Raw genomic sequence first — 27294 nt, 5'->3', positions numbered from 1 at the left:
GTCCCCATCAAGTAGAGAAGAGTTTTCCGTCCTTCCGGCAGGACAGTTCTGAATTCAATAAGATCCAATCTATTTGGACAACTTCGTGAGCATCCGTCCGTCGACGGTTCGCCGGTCGCGGTTAAATTGAATCGCCGGCAAACGTAAAGGATGGCTTTTTCGGCCAACCGTATGTGGAGTTGCAAAAGGGCTCGTCTCATCTGCCCGATAGCAGCCAATTGAAAAAAAAAAAAAAGGAAATAATTTCGGATCGAGACATGTCAGTTTTCCGAATTCGCCGATCCTGAATTTCATTCGCGTGTTTTGTATCTCTTTTTCGCGGAATTGTCGACATCTTGTTACTTCATTGAGAAGTTAATCCGTTCGGGATTATCCGTTTCACGAGTTCACAGGCTTTATCATGGAGTTTTATTGTTTTACAGAGGATGTTGTTTCTTGCCAATTTTTGCCAATTTTTATTTCATTTTTCTTTTTTTAGAAAAAAATATCTCACTAGAAAATCATGTGAAATCTAATGGAAGAACAAATATGATGGATTTTTCTAAAAGAATGAAAATTACATTTTTAGTTTAATTTTTAATAATGTTAATAAATGTTAATAAATGTTAATAAATGTTATATTTTTATATTGTAATTATTTTATATCAGTGCAAAAAATTTGTCACGTTTATCAAATAAAATTGAAAATAAAATTTTATTAAAAAAGCAAAGCAACCTGGCATTGGTTTTAATATACGTCAGGTTTTAATATTTTTTTTTTCTAATTTTTTGTTAAACTTTGGGTTTCTAATTTGATTTAATATAAAGGTTGATGTAAAAGCGAAAAATTATTTTATAATACTCTAATATATATTTGTAATAAATATTTTTTATAATCACTAAATTAAAGAGAAAGACACATAACCGATAATGCAAATCGTTATTATGTAGTGATATTCAGAATTAGGAAATTATTGTAAGGAGAGACGCGTTTATGCAGTCAGTAATGCAATAATTTTCTAGTTTTTAAGTCTATTGATATTGCAAGCTTGCGTCCCGTAAATTTTCGAACCGATCCACGATGAATTTACTGAAATTACTCGAGTGGAAGATATCCAATAATGCAATCCCTCATCATGATTATACTCAATAACATTCCGCATGATTTAATAGAAATTTATATATATGCTTGATAGCGGATATAATCCGAACGAGATAGCTTTGTTAATTAAACAGTTCGTTCGCTATGCAACTCGGCATTGTGACCTGACGAAGCTATTTTACAACGGTATAAAAATGTTTAAAAATGTTTAAATATAGTAGATTAAAGAACATTTCTTTCTTTTGTTCGACTTTAAATATGAAGTCTAAATATATTGCACAAATTATTCAAATAGAAAATTAAAATTAATAATAATTAAATTGTATTAATCGATGTTCATAAATTTTTTAAATTTTTTAAATAAAATTTAAGATCAGTTTGCGCACCTATGCTTATGTTTTCTACGACATAGTGAAAAGATTGACTTGGTATATGTTTGATGAAAATGACACATAAAGCGACATTCTATAATTTATTTTTCTCGCTAAATAGAAAATCATACGTTTGAATAAACGAGGCGACATCAACCTATCATTTCGGAAAGTAATTTATATTCTGCCGGTCGTCGTGTGATCGATGCATCTCTCAAAAAGGCTCGCTTTTCTCGCGTGTTGATTGCCATCAATAAATAGTCGAACCGACGATTGTCGAACCGACGAATTTTGCAATTTGCCGCTGCGCCGAAAACGCGGTATTGGAGGCTTATAATTTTTGGTACGTCAAATTTCGTTTGCATTTGTAATTGAAAAAAAAATCGGGTAAGGCAATACGGACGTATCGGTGTCACCCAATTCTGAAGCGTATGCCAATGCCGGCGTACCGGCACTTGGCTCGAATTAGATTCGATATTGTGCGATTCCACTTCCAGATTGAAACCGCGAGTAATTTCGCGAGTAATTTCGTATTCGAGAATCGAATACACCATTCAGAAATTCCGCCGGTGTTCCGTAGTTGCATACTCGATATCGTTATGGGAAAACTATCAAGCGAAGCTACAAAACTCCGTAAAGCAATTTGCGTCTCTCATTTACACTCAAAAATCTATACACTGAAAAAAATCAAATTTATCATGATTCAAAATGAAGGCTAAATAGAAAAGCCTCGTTGAAAAGCTCAACTCCGTTGTAATATAATTCTCGGTTTGCAGCAGTCGTGCAACGGCACGCCACCTTGGCGAAGTACGTCATTTGTCGCGTCGAGATTCCGAAACGAGGTTGCGTGAGAATCCTGTACATAATGAAAGTAATGAACGTAAGCAGGAGCGTTAAATCACGCGGTTGACGTGCAGCGTGAAATACGGCCAGGAGGGAAACCTCTGATACATAGGGACATAACGGGTTTTTGTTGCAACGTTCCGCTTCTGTATCGTCACGGTTCAACGAGGTAAACCAAAATGAATATGCAGTCGTTCTTATATTCGCACCGAGCATTATAATCGCGGCGACGAGTATTCCAGGTGAGACCCTATCTAAGAGAATTTAAAATGAGAATAACGAGACGAACGGTCGTACGCGAGCCAACGCTGCCGCAACCCGGTTGCACAAACATAAATGCATGTAAACGCTTTTTTTCATTGACACAATATTTAAATGTAACTATTATAACATCTGTTTTAACAAGTCACTATATTTTTATCGTTTAATAAAGTCGCTGATACACTTTCCATATAAATTATAAGCAAAACTTAGCATTTGATATGTCAACAATTTTTACTTTAAAATGGAAAACTTTTAATGCATTAAAGTTTACAAAATAAATTGCATTATTTCAATATTATACTATTACGTATAATATTTGCATATATTTGCAACAAATGTATTAAAATTTGAAAATATGCAAATATTAAATATACAAGCTCATTATCTAAAGAATTTTATAATTATATTTTAACTGTAGCATAATGTATAATACTTATAAATAACATATATATATATATATATATATATATATATATATATATAAAAATACATTCATTTTCTTGTACTTCATTTTTGAAGTACAGAGAAAATTTGATGAATAACATTTGACGAATGATATTTGAAAATAGTTAAATATGTAAATTAATAAGTATAATGTACATTGTTGTAGAGAAATTCGATCAATCAGGCTTCAAGTGATGTTGCATTTATCTTTTAATTTTCATTTCTCTGATAACCTAGTTATGTCACGAATTTGTAAACATCGTTGTGCAGACATTTGATTATTGAACAACAATAATTAAATAGCTTATCTATGTGTTTAACAATTATTTCATAAATGTAATTATTACAACAATCAGTATCATTTAACTAAGATAAAAAACAATTCGATTAAATAAATGAATCATGTCATATAAATGTTATATTTTCCTTGAAAATATTGATTTCATTGTAAAAAATATGTAAAATAATTAACAAGTATTACCAACAAATATATATTTTATAATAATATACTATACTTTTATATTTGTTATTTCTATAATTTAATGTAACATAATTTTATGTACTTTCATACATATTTTTATGTAAATTAAATTATGCGCGCGCGCGCGCGCGTGTGTGTATGTGTGTGTGTGTGTGTTTAACTTTTCTCGCGTTACAATCCTAGAATTTTATATTTAACTGGATCGTACACAAGTTAGTTTTCGCTCCACATGTCGTTTTATCGTACAGAAAATGTCATATTTATTAAAATTTAATGAATTGTGTATATTTTTTCGTGCAGCATAATGTCTATCAATGATCAGAATTTAATCCTTGAGATTATTCTTTCGGAATTAACGATAATAATCGGGATTAACGATATAACTGGCCATTTCATGTCCTCAAGAGGAAAAGCCGCGATAGAATCATCGACGTTTACGACGGCGGAATGAAGGTTTCGATAAAAAGATAAGAGAGAGAGAGAGAGAGAGAGAGAGAGAGAGAGAGAGAGAGAAAATAAGAGAGAAATAAAATAAAAGAAAAAAATAAAAAGAGAGATACAGACATAAGAAACGAAGAGAAATGTGCGAGCGATTCACGCGACACATAGCGCTCGTAACGACTTTTATTGCTGGCCGTTCATTAAGCCGAGTTACTTTGCTCACGTGAGCGTATTGGATGAAGCAATTAAAACACGCGCCGGTTCGAGACCTATATAATTCATTTGCCGCGGAGTTACGTGAAGTTACGTATATACGCTCGTGTCCGCGATTCGCGCCCGTTAAGAACTTAATTGCATTTACGCCACGCTGACTGCGGCCGATATCGATGCGAACTGATTTAGAGTCCTTAACTCGCAATCGCTCGCGCGATTACGGGACGAAGTGCCAGGCGGAAAACTATGTACTTCACTCGCGAGCGTGTACTTTCGATCTTGCGCCTCTAACATAAAGAGCGACGTCAGTTCGTAGCGTTTCTTCGGCAAGAAACATAGCCCCCGCGAGCTCTTATTAACGTGAGAGAGTTACGTTTCTTGCTGAAAAAAATTAAGAGATTCGTACAAATTTATTTCCGGACTTAGATTCGGATTTAAGATACAATACTCGCAGTAAAGATCGCGAATTGCGAGATATTCGTCACTTTGACGTAATTCAACGGGGAAAAGCCGCCGTTGTTAATGACGCAATTGGCATTGCGAGCAGACAATTGCGTTTCCTGTTACCGCGGTTACTTGCTTAATATGGATTATACAACTCTATCTGGAATAAATTGGAATTCTCCAAGTAGTTAACCCGCTCTTGAATTACGTCGTCGAGGAAGTTATTTGGAGCCGCCAACTTTTTCAGTTGGCGCTTAAAGGTATCGATATATAAAAACTCTCGGCTTAAATTATTCCACAGACAGGATGTAGAGCGATAGACAGCAAACCAACGAAGGAAATCCGCACTTTATATGAGTTTTGTAAACATCGGAAATTCTTCTGATAAGAGACATACGAGATATCTGAGATACTTGATAAGAGAATTTAATTACGAAAAAGCTCTAATTTTAACTTTTTTATTAATAAACTTATAAAATAAAAGGATAAAAGGAGATTTTTAGTTAATTAAGTTATTTATCATCTTTAAAATTAAAGAAATTCAGCTAAAGTAATCGGGAAGTCGTAACAAACGTTTCTAAGAAATAATTAAAATATTGTTATTTTGTTTTTAAATTTCAATACGCGATAATCTCATGCCTTCATCGACAGACGCTTTTCACGTTTAATTAAATAAAGACTTTTATCGGGTCTTATTTCTGTGTCGGGGATGTTCGAGCCGAATTTCACTCACGTTGCAGTGCGCTGCAACGAGCATGCCTTTTAAGCACCGGCGGCAACAGTTCCGTTTTTGTTCAAAAGAGTTTCGACAAGTTTTGCTCGTGGAGCAGAGAGGAACAGTGTTAAGCTTAGAGATTTTATCTCGTTCACCCCGATTTCCATGCGCGAAACGATAGTCGAAGCTGCGCGATAGTGGTACACGTCTAGATTTTGCTGGAGCATGCACAGTTAAAGTCTTCCGCTTTCTCCACCGAGGTCGTGATCATTAATAAAGCAAGAGATATCTCTTTTAGAATGTTTTCCTTTAGAATGTTTCCTTTCGGCATAGCCATAATCGAGCGAGGTTTAATAATTTGTGCTGCAGACTATTTCATTTCTGTACTATGCTTTGAGATTATTACGAATCTCATATAAACAGATGCGCGCGCATACAGATTTATGTGGCAGTTGACAATGATGAAATATTTAATAGAGGAAACAGAATTACGTTTTTTCGTCAGCTTGAAAAAAAATCATGTTTTTATGAAAATAACTGTATAACGGGAATTCGAAACACTATGTTTCTGACTGAATCGTTTCACGAAATATCAGAAAGCTTTTTCTCGTAGAGAAAGGAATCTTTATTCCCGTTTCATATGCGATACAGCGATATTGAATTAATACTATTGAGCTCTAGTATCTTGTCATCTTGAATTCTCTGGCTGGATGCTCCTTTAGGCGATTGCGTAAGCAATAATCACGATCGAAACCGATACACTTGAATCGCACGTCGTTCATCCGAGGATAAGATTTTCCGCTATCATAAAAACGAAATGGTTCCGCGAATTATGCACGCACTCTTGTTGAACACGCATGCGTACACTGTTCATATAAAACTGTTCATATAAAAAAACTACTTTTTACATCGACAATTGCGGCAAGCTATAAAGAGATCGGCTGTACGATTTTACTTTGATATTCTCGACGGTTCCGGCGGCTCTATTACGATTGAACGATATCGCGTAAACGCTGAAATTTTAACTGGCTAGTTTTCTACACGCAGTCGGTTGTAGCGCATTCCGATCAACAATATCAGCAATTTAACTAAATAATTGGAACGCGTGACTCGCGCTATTGAAACGACAGCACGTTCTGTTTGCGAATTCGACGATTTTTATCATCGACTTCACAATCGTGGAAAAGCATATTTAGAAACGAAAACCAGTTCTACCATGTTTTTGCTTAAACAAAGTCAAATAAAAATTGTCAAAAAAAAAGACAAAAAAAAAAACTAATGCTCAAATACTTTAATTTCCGTCAATCGTATCATATAAAATTTAAAAACATTTTTGATATAATTATTCTATGTTTATATATCATTATTAGTTTTAAATAATTTAGAAATAAGTCTCAATATTGAAGGTAATTTAATTTGTTTTTTTTTCTATTAAAAGAAGCTTAAATGAATTTAAAGTTTCGTATTTAACAAATATTTACTTATAATTATTTAATACCTAGAATTTGGCCACATTGTTGTGAAACAGCTTGGCTCTGATCGATTTATCCAACTTTTGTGCATATGTGAAGTAGCCGAAATATAACGAAACGGAGTGTGACTATAGGTAGGAGAGGTAGATCCTCCTCTCTCAGTGTCTCCCAATTTCATTTAGCTGTAAACTTCTTTTAAATTCGAGCGAAAGTGTGAAGAGTTCAAACTTACGTTTTTATTTAAAGTTACAAAATTAAAATCGAAACAAGTAATTGACAATGACAATTAAATAAATTAAAGATTGCAGCTTCAATATTTTAGCCAGATCAAATTGAAAGAGAAATCGATTGAAGTGGAAATAAAGTTAGAAGATATTGTGTTATTCTATACCTTTAATTCTCTTTATTTATCGCTGATAATTTGCTGTTGACTACGTTTACTTATAGTTTTTAAAATATCTTTCTCGCAGTAATTTTGAATTTATGAAATATCGTTTGGGAGACACTGTTCAAATTGAATCGGAATTGCGGTTCGACGGAGTAATCGGACAAAGGAGATGCTCGGCGGAAGAGTGGCCGGTGTGTCCGATGTATTTCGAAGCAGGAAATAAACGCGAGTTCTTCGGGACTTGCAAAACTCACCAGACGCGTATTCGTGCCCGAGCGAGATGGCTAAGCTCGTTTATGTGGGACAGCAATTGGAGCAAGAAAAGCTTCAGTTCTCGCTTCTCATTCCTGCAAGCGAAGCAGTCTTCATTCAAATGCTCGGAAAATGCATCGGAATTATTCGTAGTTTTTGCTATAGTTGATTTAAAAAAAAAGATTAATATAAAACAATTAATATAAAGTTTTTATGAGCATAGAATGGATATTATATTGATCTTTATTGTTTTTAAATAATTATGCAGCGAAAAGCCGATTCATTTTTATCTTATCTTTTCTGTATTCTTCTCTTTATCTAGTTATTATATTATAATTATTTCATTTGCTTTGTTTAAGATTAGTGAAACAAAACTCATTATTAAAGATACATTTTAAATTTTAGAATTTAGAAATAATTTTTATTATTTCTTTTCTAAAAATAAATTATTCATCTCCACATTGTGTACGATATTTGAGGTTACAATTTGATAAAAATCCTTTATATTGAAAGACGTTGCTGTCAGAGCCATCACCGCAAGAAAATATGAGCTTGAGATGTCTCCAACATACGGAGAAGATTTGAATGAAATAAGCACAGTCATCCAAAGCGTCCAACAATAGCGTCCAACACTTGCGTATGATATACATCATGGAATGTATATCACGGGTTTTAGAGTTCTATGGACGATAGTCGGAGAATGACAAATGTCTTCTTTCGAGCGCATTCTATCGAGGTAACTGGGAAAAAGATTTACATTGCATCAACTCAAGTTTGAATCACAATATTGAAGAGAAATATTAAATAACAATTATTAAATTATTAAGTTGAATTTAAGATACAATAAAAATAACAAAATAAATAGTTGCAAGTACGTCGAGACCAAAATCTTTTTTTTTTTGTATGGATCCTTTTGACAATTGAAATGCATTTGTGTGATTAATTGTGATTTAAACGGATAATAATTTGATGATTTTTATACGATTCGTTACGAAATCTGTAATCCTTCGGTCCGAATCCAGATATTGAACACGTGCCGCGCACATTTATTTGAAGATCCTGCGATCTATGCACTGCAGCTGGCGTGTTAAAAGTAGTCTCATTAAAACTTAATAAATACCATAAAATACGAGCGCTGGGACCATTATTCTATTAATTAAGAATCCTTTATGCATGATCCTTTTATTATGAGTCTATATTAATAAATACAGTTACTAATTGCGCTGCGATAAATGTGACTGAAGGTAGTTAATGAAAGGTAAATAGGAATTTTTACGCATAAAAAGATAATATAATCAGCGACGCATAAAATTTTTAAAAGCATGATTAAAATCTTTCTACGAAAATGAATAGAAGGCCTTAGCTGCAATCTTACTAATTACTTTTTTAGATTTTTACAAATTACGTTACGAATATTTAATATTATTATTAATATTTTTTTATTATTAATATTTAATATTATTTAATATTATTTCACGCGTTATAAATGTGCGAAAGATAAAATAAAAGAATATATTCAAATATTTTTCTTTCGATTCTTTTCTTTAGTCTCTATATATGTAATCGAAAAATAAGAAACATGTATGTAAGCATGCAGACTATGCGAGTATGTAACGATTACAACATTTTCTTTGCTGAAGCTTCTTGTGAAGCTTTTCGCGAGACAGTTGACGTTTTAATGCTTTCACGAAGTGCAGCGTGACGTGAAGCTCTTAATGAGTACATATATAAAATATATAAAGTGAATCCTGGCGAGTTTATTTGCGGCCGTGAGATACAGTCATTGGAAACGTAATGTGAAATGAGAAATGTAAAAGGCAGCAACGTTGTAGAACCACTCGACTCGCTCGGTTATAGAATGACATTTAATTGACTACAAAGAGATGTCGGTCAGATAGTTGACTAGATGGTAGGATAAAATTATGATAAGATCTAAAAACATCCTGAAAATAATGTTATTAAGCAAGATAAAAGTGCACATGTATTTACATAGCCCGAATAAATACAGCTGTTAAAATCTGTATATTCAGCATTGGAAAAAATATTTTTTATACAAATATTATATAAAATTTTATATAAAAATATTACCGTACGACGAATTATCTAAACATATAAAGAAGTTATTTCTTACATCTGATAATACTAATGTAACCTATGTAATGTTTGCATTTGCGGTCAAGGAATTTACATAGAGATGTTCTAGGAAAGTCTTGTACGAACGAGTTTACAGGATCACTCAAGAGAAAATGGAAGCTGCGCCGCGATTAATCCGCTAAGAGCTACGACGGTTGCTTGCCACTCGAGCGGAAGAATGCTTCTTGCTTATGCCAATCGGCATTGACTGTTGGCATTCCGGAGAAATGGGTCAGGCTGAAGAGCAACGGCCGGCAATCTGGGGAGTACGTTTATCTCGATCGCGACAATTTATCACCATAAATTCAAGAGGGTGTGAGAAAATAGCGTGACGTTTTTGTGACGTCGTGGTACACATTACTCCAGGACGGCATGGAATTCAATTAAGCGAATCGTGAACTTCTTGGAATACCTCGAATTAGTCGTTTGGCACGTCAGGTTCAAATTGATACGCGAGATATCGAAAAAGGGTTTCTATTCTGTTATTTGACGTATAACTTTATTAGTATGTGACATTCGGCAAACAGGTCAAATTGAATATTATTTCTAGGTTCTAGCAAAATACAGGATATATTAATAATCAAATAATAGAATTATTCTTATACGAGGCTAAAGTAACAAATTAGTAGAGGAAATAAGATATTGAAAGATTCTTTGAACACTTTAAGATTAGAATAGAAAGATTAGACGATTAGAACGAAAGTATACAATTATTAACCTTTTAAATAAACTTTTTTATTTTGATAATAAACATTTAAGCAACACATTTTATATTTTTAAAGTGCCACTCTAAGTGCCACTCTGAGAAATAAATTTATAATAATGTGCTCCAGTGTAGTAATTTCGCATTTATGTATATATCTAGATAGAAATGAACGTGCATATTTAACTCCGTTAAATATGCGGCCATTATCGAAACTTATTAAATCGTGGTATTGCTGGCTGAATATTTTAGAAGGCCCCCAGAAGGAATTCGAGAAATGTTCGTAAATCGGTTCGGGTATGTCCTGTCGGACCTATCGTGCCAAGACGACGAGAATCGCGGCACGCCACGGGAGGCCCGACCCATTAACTTAGAAATATATAAGATCACGAAGGAAGCATATCACGAAGTTGGAAAGTTATGCGATAGTGGCCGCGCTCACGAAGGTGCATACGCCACCGGGAAGTTAAATTACGCGATGGATCCTCGACTTTTATGTCTCGGCTTCGATGAGAATTCTTTTATGCGCGAATACGGGACTCTGCGATATCGCTGCTGGCTAGGCTCGCGATCACGAAGACTCGAGGCGATTAGAAATTCGCTTGTGAAATTCTTATCAAGATCTCGATTTTTTTCAACATTCCCCGACGGACGATTTTTCTTAAATGATTGAGATGTGACGTGTTTCCGTTCGTCAATTTGGCAGGAAGCCGCGTAAAACGGGTCTTTCTGCAAACGCGATTAAGCTGGAGACAACATATTGGGCTAATTTAATTACTCATGACAGTTTTCTTGGTTGAACCATATAATTATATTAATAACAAATTCGATTTATATATTTATTTTCTGTTAAAAATATTTATTATAGAACTGCACTTATAAAATTATAGAATTTTGATCAATATTTACTTAAAATGGAGATAATTGCAAATATGCAAGATATACAAAAATTACTTTAATATGTTATAAACATAACATTTAGAGTACATATTTATAATTAAAATTTGCATAAGATAGATGCAGATTTTTACATACTGTCATACTTTTGCGATACACATTTATTATTTTACATACATTTATATAACATTTATATAAAGCATTAAAGTTAAGCTGTATTGAGTTGCATTATCATTGTAAAAATGTCACTTTTTCTCGTTTATCAAACTTCCATGTTGTATACCATTTTGTAATAGCTATTATCGGCGTCTATCAACTTTGTAATCCACAATGTAACTCGCCAGATGAATTTGCTTTTCGGACTGGCCTGTGATGATACTTTGGGGCACTAATTAATATTTAATGACACAATATCGGCGCATAATCGGCTTAACAATATTGTACAAGTTATTACGGCATGGCACATAGTCACGATTCAATATTGTTTGGAAATCTGATGGACACAATGTAGGACATTTTTTTTTTTTAGTAGCAAAGGGATTTCCCTTAATTGAGATATTAAATGAAATTATGCTCCAGGAGTGGGAGTCCCTCTATAGTCATCGTTCTTAATTTTACATTATGTAACCCATACATAACACGATATATACTGTACAAGGATGATGGAACACATCAGGTATTATTCACGACGTTCTAAAGTACGCAGAGTACTATGTAAACCAGAATAAAGAGCTGTATCCTACTTAGGAGAATAAACTTCTATATCTCACTGCTATTTGCTAAACGATGAGCGAAACAGTGTAATGGACGCTAAGTTTTCTTTTGAATTTGATTATCTTGGCGCTGGCAATTGGCGGTTGTATGATTTTAAATTATCTACGTGAATAACTTTTCTGTACTTCGTTTTTAATGGAATACTGAATAATTTCGGATCATGCTTATATATTACATTTCAACTTGTAAATTATAACTTCTATGGTAATAATTATAATTTCTAAATTATAATTTTCTCTGTAATAATAATTATAATTGTAATTATAATTAATTATAATTTCTAAATTATAGTTTTTTCTGTGTTTTTTGATTTTTTTTCGAAGTATCCATTAATATTGTTTTATTGGATGGAAATGCTGATTGTAACAAAGCTATTTCAATCACTTTTGCGTTATAAATAAAAAAAAATTCTTATTCTAAATGCGAGTTAACAGGTAGAAAATCATATAGTGATTCGACAAGCGGGGAAATTATTTTTTCATTCAATTGTCGCTTTACGTTACTATTTAGTTTGATAACTTTACACGATTCGTTCGTACAAAAGACCAAAGATTATCGATTTTTCGAACGACGATTTTCGCCATTCACACGTATATCCACTTATCCTAGCTTGATTTTACCTTACCGGGTCTCTAGAGGCAAATTATAGGATATTACTTCGCTGACTTCGTGATCTCCTTCTACCTCCTCCCCCACCTTCTCTTAACGTGTAATTCGTGAGTTCCAACTGCGCCTGAAAGGAACGCAAAGGCTCATTTCATTCCGGACGCTGTCGGGCAACCTGAAGTAGCGGCGCATTTCGCTATTCCGATACCAGTATTATACGTCAGGTCAGACGTTACAGATGGGCAATTAAAGTGTTACAACTTACCCCCCGCGAAGAGTTTAGTACCAGCGGGACGCGTTGTGTTTGCTGTAACGATAGCCATTCCTTTCTCTTTTTTTTTGTCGCGTAATTTAATAATCTTATCAATGAGCTATTTAACTTGATTGATGCAGAGGCAAAGTCTAATTAAAGATTTAAGAATCTTGTGAAATTGTTTAACTCGTCTATTACAAACGGTGATTTTTCTCAAATAAAGTCCATCGCCTCTGTCGCATCCGATTTCAAAGCTATTGATCTCTTAGAGAACAATCAAATTCCATTTATATCGATCTCATTGAAATGTATGTTACGCCTTGCGTTTGTACGCCACAAACACACACACACACACACACACACACATACGCGCGCGCGCAAGAAGCATAATGATAAATACAATTATCTTGTTCCATCGAGAATCTGCATAAAATTAACAAACAGATTGACGGATCACTACGAATGATTTCCTTTGCTCGGGCTTCTCGTTACCCCCTAGTTGGCTCCTCGTTAGATCCCCCTAGATGTGAAGTGCCGTGGCACGCGAAAGAGTAGGTGTATGCACATCAGTCAAGAGTCATGACGTGCATCGTGCAACAAGCGTGCAATTACTCGAAGAAACAAGAAAATGTTTCGGTCTATCGGGCGTAAAATGCAAGGGGAAGTTTAAAGAGAAGCGGCACCGACCGCCTCGATTAGAGTGAACGCCGCGCGTTCGCGCGGGCAAATAAACGGTTAAATTATACATTGTTAAACGAAGGACAGGCTGAAACGGCGCGTGGTGCTGGTCTATTTTTGAAGGTGGCTGGCTGGGCGCGCAGGAAGAAGAAAGCCCCTTGAATAAAACATATCTACCGGCAGGCATGTCCCGGAGTCTCTGTACTCATCCCTTTGCCTCATAGTCCTCTACATCTTCTTCTCCGCCTCTTCTTTTTTCATCCACCGTTCTACCGTTAAACATCCGTCCGTTTCTTGGCGAGGTCAGACTCGGGCGACGCCGCGTAATAGCCATTCGTTGTTAATAAGGTTGCATCCGAGATACTTGAGGAAATAAAATTTATCGTCACGGTTGAGAAAGTGCCCGAGGGCGTGTCGCCTTGGTCTTCAAGAGAGCATCTTATGCATTTATTGATATTTGACATATGTAGGGCTATTTACCTTACTTTACATGCATTTGAATTGCCTCGAGTATGAAATTAAATCGAGTATCTTACGATCATATAGAATCTCAATGGACCGTATTGATCAATAGGGAATAGGATTACGGAATATCGTTTGCCGTGAGCTATTTATTCATAAGATATGTTCATCGATAATTCTACCGACAAATCGCTTGATCGATTTCTTTTTTTTCTTCTCTTAGGCTCCGACAGCAAGGTGTCGGACGTTGACGGACAGCCCTATACGACGTTGCTCTACAGCAACGGCCCAGGCTATACGCAGCCGCGGAATATTCTGCAGGAGGCTGGGAAAGATTCCATTCAGGTAAGAGAAGCCCATTCTCATTTCCGTACGCGCGGAAGGTAGTTCGCCAATGTTTATTGGATCGGAGAATGATCGAGTGGCGAAATCTCCCAGGCCGCGCTCGAAAATCCATCACGTACCATCGCTGTTCTATCGTGAAATATTCTGCCAAACACTTCCGACTGCCTAGCACCAACCATTTCCTCGAGTATCGTGAAATATGCCCACGTTCGATGGGCACTAGGAATTTTTAATCTTGCCGCAAAATTAATGAAGAGACTATACGGCTAGGTATTTGTATGTGAAGCAAATTTAATTTAAAACGAATTTCAAGAGATGCATATAATGATAGCGTGTGATGACTCTGCGCTAAAAATTGCACCGCCGAGAGGAAATAATAACAATTCTCAAATATTTTGATTTTATATATTAAATAATTTTAAAAGATTAAATTAACGATAAAATTATATTTTAATTATTTGATAGAAGCAATTGTAAATATGTACAAATATTGTAAGAATAATTTGTAAAAATGATTGATTTCATTTTATTTTATACTTCCATGAATTAATTTTTTTTAACAAATTCCATTGATAAATGACTTTTTGAAATTTAAATGTATGTTAAACGAACAAAGAGAAAATTGACATATGTCCAGTTGCTTATACAAAGTACAATAGTATACGCGTCGATTGTTTTATTTATTTTTTTACATTACATCTTATTTACGTATTTATTTATGACAAGTTTATATACGCATGTCATTTATTGATTTAATTTCCTTCATACATAGCTTTATGAAAAATTGTATTTATCTTTCGATTGCGTTATGTTACATCGCGCGAACGTGCTCCCTCGTTTTATAGATTTTCATACATCGCATATTTACATGAGGATTTATATTTATACTAGTCTGTAAACAAAAATATTTTACCGCGTGCTTTAACAGCGCTATTCGCGATTTCTCACGTATTCGCCGAATTTTATTTCATTTTGTATTTATAACATATCGGAGCGGAGACATTACATCCGCCGAATATTTACGTTACGGATATCATTTGACATCATCGCGGTACATCGTACACGGGCTAGATTATTTCGTGCTTTTATTCGTACTTTGCTTTACATTATCACGCCGAACACGTAGGTACAGTAATTTAGCCTCTGATATGGCAGGTGGGTTGGTATTAACGAATTTTACCGTGCAAATCCGGTGCGCCGTGTGTAATTATAGTTTAACTACCTTATTTAAACATAATATGCTACATAATATTACTACAAGATTAATATAAATTAATCTTGATTCATAGAGAACGTAACTATAAACACGAAATATATTGAATATTTTCGTTTTCTTCATATCATTCTTTTTTAATGCAACTTATTATATTATATTATATGGTAATTTAAAATTCTAGAGGCAGAGACAAAGACGCTGTAAAGTCTTATTTGTTAATTCAATTCGATATAATTTTAATTGGGATTTTAATTGTAAAATATTTAAAGTTAAATATACAGATTATCTTTTCTCGTGTATTCTGTACAGTCAGGCTCGTTATTCCGTATCTACGATATTAAAAATGCAACTCGTGGAGATTACAAGTAGCAATTCGCGCAATCTTCTCATTTTCGCGACACTTGGAATGCATTGAGAAAATTCGTTCCAAAGTTATAAAGGTATCATCTGGCGGTGACTCTTGACTATGATTATTCAATTCCTCGAAATGCTCCGTCAGAGTGAATTGTTATAAGTGGCTGGGGAAGAAACTGATTAAAATCTATTGAAGCGATAAATTATGCCGACCTGTCTGTTCTTGCTCACCAACAATCTTCATAAGTCGCTAGAGACCAGAGATATTTCGTCACCTTAAATAGAATTTTGAATGACATTCTCTTGAACGAGAGCACTGCAAAGGAAACGTCGAATCAAATATTATTATTACGAGAAGAGGCTTTAGTCTAATAATTATTTAAATACGTTCTATAATTTTCATTTTAATATTAATAAATATTTGAGTTAATTATATCTTTTTTACTTAAAAAGAAATTAGGATAATAATTGAATGAATCGCTTGCAATACAATACAATACATATTAAAAAGTGCTTAATTTTAAGGCTTGCGAATTGGAGTTATGCACTTTGCAATATATATATATATATATATATATATATATATGTGTGTGTGTCCAAATTAAAAACATTTATGTTACGAACATTTGTGTTTTTGCAAATGGTCTTATATGTTGTTCAGTTATTTAAGAAATAAATTTTGCAACAAACTGCATGCTTTGCCATTATGAACTGGAATGCATGGTGATATAATACCACAGTGGTGCATAGTTCGGGCTAGGATGATACCGCATAATATTGCTACGATAGTATCGCGTAGTCCCCACTTGCTTGCGCGAGCGATCGCATGCATTTTCCTACGAACTATTATGTAAACGTAAATTCGCATAAATCGACCACGCGAAACAAGAAGCGCCTGTATTTTACAACGGGAGATCGCTCTCGTTTTACGAGAGAGTGTGATTTACACAGTGAATGTCAGGTATGCATTAAGCGCGTAAATCTGGATCTACCAGCCGGTATTAGCTGCGAATCTCATGACCATAATACAAAGTACGTAGTAAACGTGCATGCGGTGATGCCAAGGTAAACAGCGACCTAATTTCCGATAGATATTGTTATTTATCTCGGAGCGGAGATGATTCAGAGTTATCATTCAGAATTATTCGTCTCCATAAGTTAAACTTTAAACAAATTATTGACATTAATTTGTACGATGCGACGCAAAATGTTATTTATAAAAGCGTAGTTTGAAATTATGTTTGTATTATTTGGAAAGCAGAGAGCTTTGTTGTCAAGAAAAGAATTCAACATTGTAAAAAAGAAATATTCTATTTTATTATATTTTACAGAACGCTTTAAAATTGACGGGTGATGAATGTCTAAATTAAACGATGAACGAATGTTTAATTTTATATACGCGATTAAAACTTTTCTCTTCCATTCTTTTTTTTTATAACCATTAACCACCTACATATCTTTGCTAATAAAAATGATACTATATATCTATGCACGTGCACGCATTATGGAAATAATGATCTTGGAATATTTACTTAATAAAAACGCTCCATATTGGATTTGTACAACTTATGTACTTTTGCATTTTATATGCGCCGACACGGGCATGTAATAAAAAGCATATATATTATTACCTATCACGGTGATTTATGTCCACAATTACATGCTGCGAATTAATGCTTCAGATATCCCGGACGAATTAAACACCGCGCTGGGCTGATATCGAGCTATTTAGTAGACGTCGACTCTCTTCGTTCGCGCGATACAGCGCGCAAATTAATGAGAATTTTTTTCAGCTTCGATAATTCGCCCGTTCGCATCGCGCCTTTCTTTCGTTCGTATTACGTTCCGCACTCCTCTGCATTCTTAAAGCGCAAACTGATACAAATCTGTTCCGCTCCGCATGGTCGACTTCCCCTGGTTTGCAGGATGTTCATCCCGCATGAAATATCTACCTCTCGTTGATGTCTTAAAGCAACCCTTTTCACTCTTTATTCGCGTAGCCAGAATTTCTTGTCCCGTACAAAGCACGCTAGTGAATCTTCTTCGTTTTTAGGTTCGAGGTTTATTTTCAGGAAAAGAGAGAGAAAACGAGGAAGAGAAGAAACGCGAAAAATAAGATCTCAAGAGTCTCAAATGTGAATCGAATATCTCTCCGAAAAATATAAAGATTTTGCATTTTACAGTTTAATATAATAAATAATAACGCAATAAAACGGAAAACAAGCGAATTGAGAATCTAATCTACGTTAAATGTTCTTTTAATAAATCTAATGGATATAGCCATTATATTGCTTTTGTATCTGATTCCCTTGTTTATCTCTGTAAGCACTTGATGTCCCCCCAGTCCGTTCCATAGATTTTGTTGCCAGGAATAAAGTGCACGAGGTATGTTTCGCTCCACGATATCTCGAGTTTTCGCATTATCCGATAGAAACACCGAGCCGGGATGTACCGATGGCGGATAACGCTAACCCCTTATAATATTTAACGCTCTCCCGACGGACTATAATTTCTTAAGACACCAGTTACATCCTGCTTCGACGGACTTCGCTTACTTTACTTTACGCAGTCATCACTATCGACAAGATTTTTTCCTAAGGGACGCGTGAATATCAGATTTGAGAAATGCACTGACATTAACACACTGGAATTTTTATCTGCTTATTTTTAACGAAGCATTCGATGCATTATTGTTGTCAAATATCTTACGGGAAAAATTCTCCAGAAATTTTTTCATATAAAAGATAACAATCTCGTTATTAAATAACTATTATTTTAAAGAAATAAATGACTTAATCGCTTGCATAAGAAGAATTTCTAAAATTACAAAAATAAATATTCTAGAAAGACAACTTCTAATTGTAATAATCAAGTAATTTAATTAACAATTTCTAAATAATTTAATTTTAACAATTTTCTAATTGTTATTCAAAATATATTAATTTAATTTACAATTTTTGAGAAAGAACTGGATTAAAGAATTCCGAGATTTTAACTTTTGTATTCATTATTTGTAATAAAATCTCTCTCTCTCTCTCTCTCTCTCTCTCTCTCTCTTTCTCTCTCTCTCTTTGCATTAATTCAAGTTAATTAAAATGTTATAATAGATAACTTTTTGCCTAATATATATTTTTAGAAAAAGTACAACTTCAGTTTTTACATTCTCACGGAAGTTTAGTAACTGTAATGCAGTTATTAAAGGGAAGACCCTTAACATTGTCAAGACGAGCGATGTTTACTGTAGAATTATTGATATTTTGCTTTTGACTGAATATCTTTTGCATGAATAGTTTGTTCTAATCTCAGTTGGATCGAAAGTTATTTGGCTCTCTCAAAAGAGATTTTGAATATACAAGTATTAAATGATTTTACTCAAATCACGTGATTTATGTCCAACGGGAATAACAATATCCGATGCTTTTAGAACTATATTTTTCATTTTTATCAAAGGAACAAGGAAACAGAATCTCGTCCATCTTGCTGGACATATAAGAGCAAAAGTAAATTCAAAATCTTTTTCAATGTTTTCGCAATGTTTATTAACATAAAAATCGATTTTGATCGAATCTTGTAATCGTAGAATCATAAGCTCGTAAAAAAAAGTAAGTAAAAAAATAATAAGAAGGAGATAAAATAGACATCTCTCTGCATTGTCATCATCGCCACTCCAACCGTATTCCTGGCACTTGTTGTCCTCCTTCGGGCTACAGCTCCGTTCCACTCTCATTGCACAAAACCACTTCTCCCCGAGTCGACCGCACTACTCCGGGACGTGCCGTGGCCTTTCATCTGATCGTCGAGGCAGGATCGTAACAAAGGGTCCATGGTGTCCCAACGAGAAGGAAATATTGTGAGAGAATTCCCTTTTTCGCCGCAGCAGTGCGCCTCATTTGAGCCGCACAGCGTAGCCGCAGGCGAAATAAAATGCAGAAAAAACTGCAACGGGTCGTAGTTAGAACTTGCGACAATATCTTTTCGAACCAGCTGTTTTAATTTTATTCTCGTTTTAATTCTAAAATGTGTGCCGCTCTCGGAAGAAGTTCAATTTTAAAGTAATACGAACTTCAATGAGATAAAAAAGAATAGCATTTTTTGCTAGGTCTTTACTAAATCCTAATATTTTAGAGATTATGAGAATGTAAAAGAATATAAATTTAATACAAAAATTAAAGAAGTGTAATAAATAATGTCAAGTGAAATAATATATTGAGTGTTTATATTAAAGAATTTTTGAAACTAAAGTTATAATTTTTTTTAAACTAAATTAATAATTTTATACTGCATATTATGTGTGTTGTAAAATATGTAAATAAATAATTTTTTTGTATTGTTGGCGAAATTCTTATTTTATTTTATAGAACACGTAATTATGCATTCAAAAATTATATGTATATTTAAACAAGATTTAATTTAAAAATATATATTATTATTTAATTAATTTTCTTTCTCTTCTTTCGGATGTGCTAATTATGTATGATAAAATATATCATTACTAACATTGGCATAATGTCATAACATTGGCATAATGTTTTTATTAATTTATATTTACACAAGAATAATACAAAAACATTTTTTATATTTTATAAATTAGAGTGTGTGCATAAAAAATATATTTCGATATATTACTTGAAAAATATGACTGTGTTTTACCAGAAAAATAATAAAATTGTATGCTTTTATATGTGATTTACTCTGACATACATATATACGTCTATGACAATTGACGTTTTCCACTATAAAGACAATCTTTTTCAGTTTACATGTTAAACTGAACGCTATGAAAAATTATACTGTTATTTCATTACTATGTTCTATATAGCCGCAGTTATAAAAGCAGCCTCAATTCATTAAAAAATAATGCCCCGTTACCCAGCTATCTGCAGAGTAGTATTCTCGAGTAAAATGGAGAATGGTCTTCAACATCTTTTTGACAGAATTTTTTTTTATCGTTTATGGCAATTTATTGTTCGCGTCAGAATAGTGTATAAATCATTTCGTTAGCAAACGTTGTTTTAATAAAATAAAATTTAGAATCTTTGTAGTATAAATGAATATTTAAAATTCATTTTAAATTAATTTATAATATGCATCAAATTTTAAAATAGAATTTTATTTTAATGTTTTATCTTAATATTTCACCTCAATTTACCTTACCTCAATTTTATCTTAATATATATGTACTTAGATATGCGTGTTTTCAAACAATGTGTATCTAAAAGACGCGTCTTTCTTAATGCTCCTAATTTTGTAAAAAAAAATGTTTTAAAGACATATTTAAAACTTCTTAACAAAGAATTTTATTTCGAAGAAAAACAAATATCGAATTTTACTATAAATTTCGACATAAATCGGCTAAAGTAGGCTTAATACAATTTTTTACATATCTCATTAATATTCATGTAAAAGAGAAACATAAATGAATTTTCTTCAATTTTCTTATTATAAATATTAGAAATATGTAATAAATATTATAAATATTAAAAGCGATTTATTCCAATTAAATAATTAATTACATAAATTGTTCATTACATAATTTGTCCGTTTTCATCTCACGAATTAACGAATTAATCGTGTATACATTTATACGTGTTATTAATTTTCCATTTATTTTATTCCATTATTAATGTAATATTCCATTTAAATATCTCGTTTATTTTTGCTCATCGTTTTATTCTGTCAAACTTTCTATCAACAAGACTCGGCGGGAGATTCCACGCGATCTTCTACATCCGATTTAGGCGCAGTAATTGCATCTATAACGACTGTAATTACAGACGGCGGGCGTGCCGAGGGCGTGGGCGACGCACGGGGGTGAGGATGTGCCGGTGTTCGCCATCGGGCCCCTCGCGGGCGCCCTGTTTTCCGGCAGCATCGACCAGAGCTACATCCCGCACGCGATCGCCTACGCCGCCTGCCTGGCCCATCACGCCAGTCGCTGCTCTCGGGATCCCACGAACAACGCGAATGCCAGCGACACAATGAACGCCGCGCCGATAAGCTGTCCCTCGGCGGAGCCGAACAGCGCGGCGATATCCAGCGATGTGATGAACGACCGCATGCGAAATCCACCCACGAAATCCGCCGCCGGCCGTCCTTGCAGTTCGTTGGCCGGCAGCACCTCGCTGCCGCTGTTGCTGCCGCTCCTGCTGCTGCTGCTGCCGATGCTGTTGCCGCTGTTGCTGCTGTTGTTACAGACGCCTCTGGTGTCTCTCGTTCCGCTGATTCCCCGGTGTCCCTTCGAAAGGACGAGTTAATGCGTTCCTCTGTCCCGCGTCCAAGGAGCAAAGCGGAGCTTCCGTCTATGTAACACGTCGGAGGTACATGACAGCACGGAGAAGCTCAAAATACGAGCGTCCTGGCGCATCCTGACGCGTAATAATAGTCGATGGAGCGGCCGCGGGTCGTGTAAATTTAACGGGGCGCGCGAGTCTTGAGAGTGGCTCGTTCCGAACGAGTGGTGATCATCGGCGGGTCTTTCGGTGAACCGTTAAATGGATCGTTTGCCCAGCAACCATACGCTGCGAGGGTTGTCGAGTGTTAATGCAAGTGGCATGGTGTAATATGGTGACCATGGTATAGCGCAGGAGTGTCCTCGGAATTCAAGAGCGACTTAATAGGAAGGACACACGCCGCGAGGATCTCTTTGGAGAAAGACGCATTTGCGTCCCCCTGCCCAGAAATCGACGATTCACGATGAATTGAACGAATTCATGAATATTGGTGAGATATTGTGAGATGAACTAACGCAATGTATCACTTTTTAATCTTCTCATGCGTTCTGGATCTCAGAATATAATCGAGTACTTCTACTTCATTTAACGATTTAATTGATACAAATCCTTGTTTGAGAGAGTGCCTAAAGGAGCTACAAACTTTACGCTAATGACTAAAACTCCTTCGATAAAACTTCAATGAGGAGATTGAAAAAGGAATCTCTTGATTGATCTCGTTATTTCAGGAATTTTTGAAAACTATGAGATCATAGAGTTTACTATATTTTAAATATTTTTATTATCAAATTATGTATTTTGTTTAGCAAAAAATATTATTTAATTATATTACATTTTTTCTTTTAATTGAAAGAAATAGATCGTTGCATGATAAGACTAATTACATCGTTCGACTCTGCGAAATGTTTCGAAACTATTGCTATTTTCAGCAGCTACATTTCTGTTCTTCTCTTTTGGTTAATTGACAATAAAGTATATTTTAATAAAGATTTTGTTAAAATAAATTTTTACCTAGAACTAAATATATTTTTCGAAAGAAGAAAATCTGTAAATCTCGTCATCTCAATTTTTCATCGAATCATCGATCGTTGCTTCTTGCTAAGAGAAAATAAAGCAGCTTTGCTTAAGTCAGTCTGTAGAATAAAAAAAAGCGATGTTTTTGATACATTTCGCATATCTTGAAGAGATCCATTCGTCTATTTTTTAAGTGGCGACTTACCTCGAAAGACTTGAAAGCAACTATTTCAGCGAGAATTTGTATGTTAGCATACAACGAACTAATAATGTGACTTCGCCGATCTAACAAATTGTTCAACGAGTGGGCTGAAAAATGTTTTCGAATCATGAGAATTTTGACGTAATATAAAATGTAAATATATATTAAGACTAAAGCATAAATAATGTATAAATATCTTGAGACACGCGTCCACACATCGAATGTAAATTACAGAGGTAGGATTTAATTACCGGACTGAGACGGATTCCTCATTAGCACACGCTGACACGCTATTCTCGACGCGTTTATTTAATCTTCTGGGCAGGATTTTATATTGGGCCAGAAATATTTATAACGGGAATAAAACGATTTTTCACAGAGTTTATTTTGCACCGAGCTGTTGAGAGGAAAGATAATTCACAGGTGAAATTTTCGCACTTTACGTCACGCCGCTTACGTCACTTTTATTTTAAGCATCACGCAACATAGATTAGTCTTCAAGAACTTCGTTACGATGAAAATTAATCGTGCACTTTGGTCCGAATAGAGTCGAAAAAAAAAAAATGGTCGCTTCAGGTTTGTCCGCTTCGAACAATTATTATTAAATAATCAGCCTGCGCCGTCTTTTCCAATTCATTCGTAATTTATTGCGATATCGCGCTTCGTGGGAATCGAGATCTACTGGCAGTGCACTCATGTATTTGTGACTAGTAACGAGGGAATTATAGCTGCGAGTCGAGAGTCCCTTCGCCATTCAATTCTCCAGAATCCATTCTCATGAGTAGCGCTTCCGTTTTCAGTTTTGATGAGGCCGTACGAATTTTATGGAGCGTTTCGTGCATATTCACGAGCAGTTCTGAAAGATGATTTGCCTTTTACGCGATGAATCGCGACTTTGATTTATAGCTCCTCTATAAATTGATGAACTAATTGCGCCAACAGATTGCTGTTTTAATCGTTTTAATTTAATCGTTTTAACAGGCAAGCGCTAGTGTCGAAAGTGGAAAAGTGAGAATCGTCTTGGAAACAAATATGCGTTATTCAAGATTTGAATCTCGAATTTATTTATTACCAAATATATTTATTATTATTACCTTATAAATTACTGCTTGAAATTTATTTATATAAGTTTAGTAACTTATTCGGCTATGATTCGATCTTTTTTATTGGACAACATATATATTGATAAAATAATTGCAACAAATTACAAATTATGGATTTATTCAGTATAATCAAACTTAAATCTTTCTCAAAATCTTCTTAAATCAGATATCTTCTTAAATCAGATATATGCTGATGGAATTTAGCGATTTTATGTACGAAGAGAAGAATGCGTTGTTAAAGAACTCTGTTTCTTTTTTAAGAATAATACGTGCGTTGGATACGAGAGATGGAAGATATCTTTATAAACGTGTGCACATTCGTCAAGTAATATTTTTCTCGTATCTTGTTTCCAACTTCACTGCGTATATGTATTCTCGAACAGTTATGATTTTTCTACTCATAAGATATTTCTATTCGCGTTGTCAGACCTCCATGTGATATTCAGTGATTGGCAAGATGGTTGCAACAAATTACTATTTTTATCATTCCATTAGACGCGATACGTGAACGAGACTTAACAAGAATTTTGCAAGAATAACGATCATATCTGCTAAAAGTGTCTTATTTTATTACGATAGTTTTACTATCGTAATAAATATACAGAAAATGAAAATCAAGAGATATCTTGCAAGCGCGCGTACATCGAATAATATTTTTATTTCGCTTCCGATTCACGCGGATTTGCTTTTTGGAATGTTGAAGTCAGTCCTGAATTTGTGGACGAATGAAAGCGCACGCGTACATATACACGTAGCGTAATACACCGCGAATATATATAAAACAAATGATAGCTTTGAGATAGCTGAAGCTAAATGACAATGGAGGCTTTGGCAGGGTAAATTCATGCTCGGAATGTCACTTTTATGATCGTGTGACATAAAAAGCGGGGTGAGTTTCCACAAGCGACGTAAATTCTTCTGCATGCATCCCAACCTCGGTTTGTAGATGCTATAAAACAGTTATAAGGACAACAAATGAGACTGAGCGCATCTTTACGCATGTTGGTGCCAGAACTTATCTGTCGACTCATTATTCCGACGCAAACTACCAAGTTATTCGTACGGTTAAGCTTTTCACCTAGCTTTTGAGCTAGCGTAAGATTTTAATTGCAAATGAAATGAACATTTTAATAACATAAGAAATCAACAGAATAAAATTGGAGATTACACACTGTATTGTCGCTTCTTAAATTGGATTAAAATTTAATATATAAATTGCTGCATTATTATATGAAAAATACTTTATTGCAATTTATATGATAAATAGTATATGTTGCAACATCTTTTGTCAAAAAATAAGCTAATCTATTCATGAAATATAAATCTATAAATATACATTTTCAAACTCTGAGTAGATACGAAAATAAAGAGAAACCGATTTCGAATTCTTAATTCTTTTATTATATAATATAAAAATTATTATATAATATAAAAATCTTGATTTTTATCACAATCACAGAAATAATTTATGTCAAAATATTAATAATTTTATGAAAAGCAATGTTTTGGCAAAGAAGAAATTATTTCAAGTTTTGATGCAAGATTTTTTTATTCGTATAATGTTTCTAATATTAAATACTTTATAAATTTATTATTTGCATGTATATAATTCAACAGATAATATTTTATGTATTATGTAAATGTAAAATATCACTAGGAAAATATAGAAATTGCATTACTTATTTATTGTTGAGGCAAATGCTTCTCGTTTGCACATACCTCAAGCATTTAAATTAGTTATGAATAAGGAATGGACATGGTAATTACTGCGTTTTCCTAGATTTTCAACTGCTTGAGACATTTTACTTGCATTTTGAATGCAAGATATCGAGTAACAATGACTCGTAGATGAAAAGATATAGCATTCGTTGGCGCACTACGTGAAACTAAAGATACATATAGATATAGTAAAATTACAATCAATAAAATCCTGAAAGAATAAAATGTTCTGTAAGATACTTGTAAATTACATTGCATCTTGTTAAACGCTCCGTATAATTCGACTTTAAATTCCTTCGACTCGCATTTGCGTTGTTTAAAACTGAAATAGAAGTTGAAGCTAGGAAATTGCTAACAAGGATACGTTTTAGTTGCTTTGTACCGTAAACCGAGTTGCGAATTACGAATTATTTGGACTTTAAATCGGGATGGCGCAAAATTCTATTTATTTACTGTGAAATTGTCATAATGCTACTAGCCGATGACAAGATTATCAAGTTACATTAAAGCGCAAAACATTTCGATGGTGTCAATAAGTGATAATAGCTCATTAATACAAAACTAACTCCTTTTGTGTGTGTCCAAAATAATTTCCGTTAATAATTGTCAGAAATTACGCTGGTTTATTCATATTTAAATACACATTGTATAATATAATGTTGCGTTCTAATATATTTATATAAATTATATAAATTTTCCATTTTCTAGTTAATAACATTTTCATTGTCAGTCATCATCGACTTTTGTTTAATTTTAATGATAAATGAAAATTTGTCAATATATCATATAATCTGAAACGTTTAATCACGAACATGTGACGCATGGTATTTTGAGCCGACAGCATTCAAGCCGAGCTTACACTTCGAGGGACTTATGTTTAAATAGAACTCTAGCGATAGTGCGATGGATCATGTGAGACCAAATTATGACAAAAGAACGCGATATGACTTCACCAACCTATATATTTCTGTAAAGAACGTCAACACGAATTATTACGAATGTAATTTATTATAGATATCTGTATACTATTGTTTCATAAAAAAAAGAAATCACAAATATGTAGGTGTCATCAAATTATCCTCCTCCTTCATACACGCAGTTTTCTTCTTTAACCCTATGATCGTAAAGGGAAGAAAAAAAAATATTTAAAAACTGAAAAAAATTGCATACGAATTACAAATTTATGAAAACAATAT

The 27294-nt window shown here is 34.0% G+C and overlaps 1 protein-coding gene across 8 annotated transcripts in view; it reads left to right on the top strand.

The window, feature by feature from the left end:
- The window catches only part of LOC105423311 (alkaline phosphatase), a 180383-nt gene that overhangs the window by 136469 nt on the left and 16620 nt on the right, over nucleotides 1-27294 (top strand). For 5 of the 8 annotated variants that reach the window (XR_016139896.1, XR_016139898.1, XR_016139895.1 and 2 more), the window contains exons 8-9: nucleotides 14139-14260; nucleotides 21605-22550. Coding sequence is in view for 3 of the 8 variants with exons in the window: in XM_089079814.1 (XP_088935940.1) it covers nucleotides 14139-14260; nucleotides 21605-22084 (602 nt within the window). In the remaining 5 variants the exon portion in view is untranslated. Of the gene's footprint in view, nucleotides 1-14138; nucleotides 14261-21604; nucleotides 27157-27294 lie in introns of those variants that run through there. The other 3 variants (XM_089079814.1, XM_089079812.1, XM_089079813.1) reach the window with 1 other exon arrangement.

Source organism: Pogonomyrmex barbatus, unplaced genomic scaffold, assembly GCF_055798465.1.
Source record: "Pogonomyrmex barbatus isolate J1 unplaced genomic scaffold, ASM5579846v1 scaffold3, whole genome shotgun sequence".
Classification (NCBI taxonomy): Eukaryota; Metazoa; Arthropoda; class Insecta; order Hymenoptera; family Formicidae; genus Pogonomyrmex; species Pogonomyrmex barbatus.
This window is presented reverse-complemented; position numbering and strand designations above follow the sequence as displayed.